Source organism: Rhizophagus irregularis, chromosome 6, assembly GCF_026210795.1.
Source record: "Rhizophagus irregularis chromosome 6, complete sequence".
Lineage (NCBI taxonomy): Eukaryota > Fungi > Glomeromycota > Glomeromycetes > Glomerales > Glomeraceae > Rhizophagus > Rhizophagus irregularis.
Genome location: NC_089434.1, coordinates 274859 through 282441, shown reverse-complemented (window position 1 = coordinate 282441; position 7583 = coordinate 274859). Strand labels below are relative to the sequence as shown.

The following is a 7583-nucleotide window of genomic DNA, read 5'->3' as shown; positions in this document are numbered from 1 at the left end:
ATAGTTAAATATAAATAATATCGGTCATATGATTAGTTTGCTTATTTTTTGGCAAAATTTGAGGTCATATGTTGAATTTGCTTATTTATCTTAGTAAAAACTCTTGCGTAGCGCTATTATAAAATTTTCAAAATTTCCTATGACCTATATATATATTACGTGGGGTAATAGATTAGCAACGCGATAAGATAAAAATGATCTTGATTTATTCCGACCTTATTTTAAATTTGTAACTAATCCTAGAGTATGATGGCGGTAGGTCTTTATTTTTCTTTCTTTCCTCTTTATTACACTTTTAGTAGTAAAAATTTACTATTGTTCAATAGGGAAAAATTAATTGTGATAAATCGTACATTATTCTATTAATAATTAAATGAAAAATTTTTTCTTGAAAATAAGCTCTCGGAAAATCCAAGTTATTAGTTCAAATGAAATTTCTCAATATAATTTAATAAACGACTTTTATGTCAAAAAATTAAGTATCCCTGTAAAAAATCTGATCCGTGTTTTATCTTTTCATGTTTTTTCAGTGAATGTATCATTTTCATGGAATTAATAACCTTAAATCATGGAAATTTTCATCTCGCTAACACAGATATCCGTGAATGTATCATTTTCACGGAATTTTTACGGAAGACACGGAGAAATAATGGAAATATTCGGATAAAAATTTTTTATAGGGTATTATACCTCTGGTTACGCTTACTATTGGGTGTAACGATCATGGTAAATTAATCATTAGCTTTAGCTTTATTATATTTATCGGTAGCCGGTAGGTCCACTTAATCGTTTTATTGAAATTCAATAAAGTCAAAGGCAATTTTAAAGTGGGTGATTTCACGGCTGCGCCGTATAATATAGGTGAAGAAAATAAACCCGCGTGTGCTAAGGTCTACATTATGGAAAAGTAAGAAATATCACATTTGATCAGTGCGACATATTGCATAATTTTAAGCGTTAAAAAATTTTTACACAAATAAAAACTAGGGAATTATTGGATTTTTATATGTCCTTCGTTCCACTTTTTTTCTCGATCACGTGACAGTCAAATTGTACTATACAAAAAAAGTAAAAGGAAATGCTCGTAATTTTGGTCACCTGTACAACCTAGATATGTCATGAACATTTCTTTCTATTAGGTCATCTAAGCCATATACGTTTTCTATAAGAAGTCTTCCTGCTATCCTCTCGTTGACTATCCGATCCACAATGCCAATTTTGACCAGTTTTCAAAAAATTTTTGTGATCACGTGATTATTCAGCTATCCAATCAAATTTAAATATCACCGAAATTCAAACTGTTATCTGTTAAATAAAAACAAGTGCAAATTATGTCCTGTTGACTATTTGAAAATAATAATTTCGAACAGTTATCATACATTTTTATACTGTATATTTTACTTAGAGAACTATAAAGTAAGACAAACAGTTAAGACATTAACAATATATAATGGTCTTCTTAATTGAGATGAATAATTTAATAATTCAAGGTTATTCTTTATTCTTTAATTTGTGAAACTCAGGTTTTTGAATTTTTTTGAATTAAAAATAAGGCAACCAAGATTCTCATATTTCTTAAGCTATTAGAAAACTCTTAAGCAAATTTTTTTTTATAAAAAGAAGTACTTATAGTTCTTAATAATTTGAAGGAAAAGCATTCTCTTCTGTTTTTAAATAGATTTACCTACTGAAATTTTCATTTTTGAGATCACATTTGGAAATAGAGTTGGTTATCCACTTGAATTTTGAAGCAACTTATAATAATTAACAAAAATACATGCTAATATAACTAATAAAATGAAGTATTAGAATTATAACCTAAATTTTTTATTTATCGAAAATACTATAAAAACTTATGCTAACTAAACATGAATGAATTCATTGAATAAACTAAAAATGCTTTTTATGAAGGAATTTAATAATTAGATGATATATTCAAATTCTTTAGATTATAAAAAAAAATATTTATAATATATTCTAATATTATTGGCAATAATATATATACTATCTATACTATTAAATATTATAGTGATATCTATATTTAAATTATACTTACTAGCAGAATTAATTTTTTGACTGTAATTCATATGTTTTATTAATAATAATTATAACTGATATAATTGATTTTACTAATATTTTAACAATGTCTTTTATTTTACTGGAAAGTATAATTCAAATATTGTTTGAAAATACTACCATTACTATAGATCTATAGAATATAAAAATTCCTAAATTATAAAAGATTTTATAAACTATTAAATTAATTAAACATTTATTTAATAATTTTATAAAATACTAAAATAAATTACTGCCATTTTAAAAAACAGAATACAATTTTCTTTTAAAAAGATTTAAAAAGTAACATATATTTAATATAATAAAAATATAATAAAATATATAAGAAATATATATTAATTTTGAAATAAAATTACTAAAATTATTTAATAAATTTTAAAATTATACAAATTCAATTATTTTAAATATCTTATTTAATTATTAATTATAATTTAATAATAAAAATATTAATTATTTTAATAGAAAAAGTACAGTCTAACCTTAATATACTGATATTTGATATATCGATATATTATTAAAAACTTGATATACCAATAAAATTTTATTTTCCTACTATATATAAGGATATATAAATATCAGAATAACTTTAATATAATGATATTTTTTAAAAATTTTATATAGGTCCTGACATATCGTTATGTAAAGGTTTAATATTATTTATACTGATATTTTAATATTAAAACTTATTAAAATAAATTAATTTATTACTATTATATACTTGCAAATTATAAATAATTTAAAATAATGCAAACTAGGATCCACTTACTTATAATAAAAGTCACTATAGAAAATTGACCCTTTACTGATGATTTTTACTTTACTTTTTTCTTAAATTCTATTTGTTAATTAGCTAAAAAGGAAAAAAATCATAACAATATAATATAAAATTTCCTTTTATAGTAGGATCTTCAAAGAATTTTATATATGATTTTTACCTTAGGCCTAGGGGTGACCTATTTTATAAGTAAGTGGGATCCTTGCAAACTATACTAATTTGCATAGTTTATAATTTATTCTAAATTACTTTAGTAAATAACTGAAACATAAGTTTTGCTATTGGATAAATTTTTTCTTAACTTTATATATTATAAAAAATAGTAAAAAAATATATATATTAAGTAAGCTGTATATTTGATATTAGTATAATGACTGTATATTTCAATAGAGCACGTGTTGATAGGCGTAAGCGTTCTGGGCCATTCTTGAATTCAATTGAGGCTTAGAATCTGGCTATGCAATTACAACATTTCACGTGATACGCACAATAGCGGAGTAACTGGAGTAGTTAATTTCCCGTATTTTTCTACTATTTTATAAAACGATTAATCAAAAATATCCAATTAGAATTCAAAAAACGTGGCTTTAACTCTGTACGACTTAGCCACGACATAAAGCTTTATTCATTGCTTTTTTATGTTTCTCAATTAATTTTTTACATTTTCTTTTTTTATATATATATAGTTTTAACATTTCTATGGCTATAACAAATATTAATCTGAGTTAACATTGAATTATTATAACTTAATTTCATACCTTAATAACAGTTTATTAGAAAGTAAAATCCAAAATTACAAATATTTATTCTCTTTAGAACTTTAATAATCGAATTATTCGAATAAAAAAAAATATATTTATATATTACATTTTAAGTTATGGATGATTTGAATGAACTAATTTGGGGTTCTGGATCCAATAGATCTTCGAATCAAAAAAATAACAATACTCCATTAAATGCAATGAGAGGTACAACAGAACTTTCATCAAAAAATTCGACAACATTTCCTACACCACCAATCAAACAAACTACAACAGTTAATTCATCTGATCAAAATATTTTTATTTCTCAAGCTATAAATGCTAATTCACCTGTATTTAAAAGATTAAATAAAATTAATAATTCTGATTCAAATACTTCTGTTAATAATCAAAATTTTTCATCATCATCTACAAGTGGAACGAAAATTTATTCTTCAAATTCTCCGAACAATAGATCACCACATATTTCACCAAGCTTAACATCATTTTCCAACAATAATAGTACAGATTCATTGGATGATACTTTTTTACTTTTTAATAAGAAACCGACAAATTTATCTTTGGATGAACAACGTAAATTACAAGAACAAGAACAACAACGTAAATTACAAGAAGAGAATGAAAAATTAAGAGAACATTATGACCAATCACATTTTTGGGATTCTTTAGAAGGTAAAAGTTCAAATTCATCAGGGAATAATGGAATTCGGCAACCAACCGGAGATATATTTGATGATATTTTGTTGGGAGCAAATCAGTACGGAACTTCTGAATCGATATCCAGAAATTCAAGTAGTCAGATGTATGTAATATTTACCTTTCCCTTATTTATTGATATCCATGATATAATTAACTCAAATTATCATTACAAATTAATTAGGAAGCCTTCATCTGAGGAAACCCAGTGGGATTTGAACTTTTTATCCAACAATACAAATAACAATAAGGTGCAAACGATGATTTTTTGGATTATTAATATTTTTATTTGCAAGTTACTAATTTCTATTTAAAATCTTAGATTTCTTCAGCAGCAGCAAATAATAATTTAATGGATTTTGGAATTTTTGAAAAACAAAATAATTCTTCATCATCAATTCCTGTTGAGGATGATGAAAATCCTTTGGGTGAACTGGCAAAACCAATTTCGGCAAAAAGTGATATCCTTAATGCTGAGGATGATGAAAATCCTTTGGGTGAACTGGAAAAACCAGTTTCGGAAAAAAGAGATGCTTCACCGCATAGTGAAAGGAATTCTAATAACAGTTCAACATCAAGAAACGAATTGAAGGATCATCTTATTGCACAAATTGTCGATATGGGTTTCTCAGCGGATGAGGCGGAAGCTGCGTTGGCTGTTACAGATAACGACGATGATGTTTCATCTGCTATTGAAATCCTCTTTCAACAACGTGAAGTTGTGAATAATATGTCTATGAATCAAACTTCTAAACAACAAAAAAGTGACTTTGGACGTCGAAGATCAAACACTGCTGATTATCCTCATCGAGAAGACGATGATAATGAACATGGCTATATTGAGAAAGGACGTTTTTCGTCAAAAAATCATACTCTCAATGTACCGAGGCGAAACGTTTATGGTATAAGTGTTTCTGATGGAGAAAGTAGTGATCGTTCTTCGTCGTCAGTATCATCTAATTTTTTACAGCAAAAAGAAAAACTTATCTCTACTGCAAGTGAATTTGGAATACATGCTTTCAAAAAAGCAAGTGCTTTTTATAAGCAATCAAAAGAAGTGGTGAATAAGGCGCTGGAAGATTTACAACAACCAGATTCTGAGGAGGATAGTAGCAGAAGACCTAGATGGATGCAAAATAATGATTTTCAATCCGGGTATAATGATTTTCCAAATGTTAAGGTTGAAGAAAAATTTCAGGATAGTTATGATGATAGCAGCAGCGATGATGATGATTATCATCATCAGATACCTGGGAGGAATCGATTCGTTTCCGTTTCTTCAAAAACAAAGGACAGTAGTGATGATGAGCTACCAAATCCTGGTCGAAATAAATTTATACCGGTCTCATCAAAACTTAAAGATAGTGATAATGACATATTGTCAGGACGAAATACATTTGTTTCAATAAATTCTAAGCTTAAAGAAAGTAATGAAGATCATTACCGTTCTTTGCATCAGAACGAATCAAAAAAACCACCGAAGCCAGCTGTACCTTCACGGTCTACAAAGCCAGATGTGAATTCATCGGATTCAGCTTATATCTCACCTGCTCGTCGACGTCCGCCTTCTCAAAAACCTGTTCGCAACTCTTCTCCAACCCGTGTAACACCTTCAAAACCTCCAAGACTTGTGGTTCATGTTTCGCCTGAACAACTAAATAAATCTGAGGCTCATAAAGCAAAAGGAAATGAATTGTTTAAACTTGGTCAATTTGGTGAAGCAGAAAAATTTTATTCTTTGGCTGTAGATTCTCTTCCAACTAAGCATTTATTACGTGCTATTTTATATAATAATCGAGCAGCTACTAAATTGAAGAATGGTGATCATCGTGGATGTGTGGAAGACTGTACTCTAATACTTCAGTTAATTGATGATTATACGTTACCCCCGCCACCTGGAGTAGCAATTAATTTAAAGGATCAATATACTAAAGCATTACTTCGACGAGCCTCTGCTTATGAAACCATGGAGAAATATGATAGCGCAAAAGATGATTATCAAAAGTTGATTAACGCTGATCCAGGTATTGGCAAAAGTGTAAGTGACGGATTAAGACGGTGCCAAAAAGCTATAAAAATGGCGACAGACAGTAAATCAGAAATTAAGGATGAAAATGATTCTCCTCTAATATCATCGAATCAGTCATCAAATCAATACGACTTTAATGAGTTCATGTTCGATACTTCGGTGCCCACACAATCAACATCTCAGAGTACATTTGGAGTGCCTCTAAACGCATTTGGATTTATTGATCCTACATCGTCCACGTCAACGTCTTCGACTTATGTTGATCCAAATAATCCAGCCGTCGTTAGATTACGTGATCAAGCTCGACAGCAAGAACTTGAAGATGCAGAAAGGTTTAGGTTGAAAGATCACGTTGATCAAAAGATAATGCAATGGAAAGGAGGCAAAGAGACAAATCTTAGAGCTTTAATAAGTAGTCTTGATGTTGTTTTATGGGACGGAATTGGATGGAAGACAATAGGGTTACATGAATTAGTAACATCTTCACAAGTTAAAATTAGATATATAAAAGCTATTGCTAAAGTGCATCCAGACAAGGTTAATATTCTCATATTATTATTCTTTCTTGATTTGATTTTCTATAAAGACTGTACTAACATGAATTTATTTCTTCTAGTTAAATTCAGCAACCACAATAGAACAAAGATTGTTAGCAAATGGTATATTTTCTGCACTAAATGATGCTTGGGATGTTTTCAAAATTCAAAATAATTTATAGATATAATTCAGTAACTAAAAACCTATTCTTAAATATTATAAAATTTTATTTAGATTGTAATTAATTGGGACTTAGTTATAAACAAAGCATAATAGAACAATATTTGTCAAAATTATCACATAATAATATTATTATTTATTTAATTCATATGAAAAATTATGGAATAAATAGTAAATCATGCATGTCTTCTCTCTTTCAATTTAGAAAGTTTATAAAATGAAATTTTTTTTTTCTTAAAAATTATTGGTTTATATCACGTGATAGCACTTAGGCGGCATTAAATGTCATTGTGTAAGATTTCTTTGGTGAGATATATGACGTTTTCATAAACTCGGAAATCAAATTATATTATTAGTTAGTTTCGACTTTCGATAAGTGGATCGATCTAGATATATTTACATAAGGCAATTTCCACAATTTCCATAAATGCATTGGAAAAAATTAGGTAATACATGCCACATAAGTGTCCAATGATCAGAATATTTATTGGACACTCAACAAATACAAGGAGGCAAGTATGATGTCTTA

The 7583-nt window shown here is 27.8% G+C and overlaps 1 protein-coding gene across 1 annotated transcript; it reads left to right on the top strand.

Annotated features, from left to right (window-relative positions):
• Positions 1-3728: 3728 nt before the first annotated feature.
• Positions 3729-7247, top strand: OCT59_025856 (uncharacterized protein; the record flags this gene model as incomplete). The annotated part of the gene is made up of 4 exons (XM_066142771.1): positions 3729-4414; positions 4493-4559; positions 4631-6874; positions 6954-7247. The coding sequence occupies 4 exons, from the start codon at positions 3729-3731 to the stop codon at positions 7053-7055; spliced, it is 3099 nt and encodes a 1032-aa protein (XP_065992350.1). The 3' UTR covers positions 7056-7247.
• Between the last annotated feature and the right edge of the window lie 336 nt (positions 7248-7583).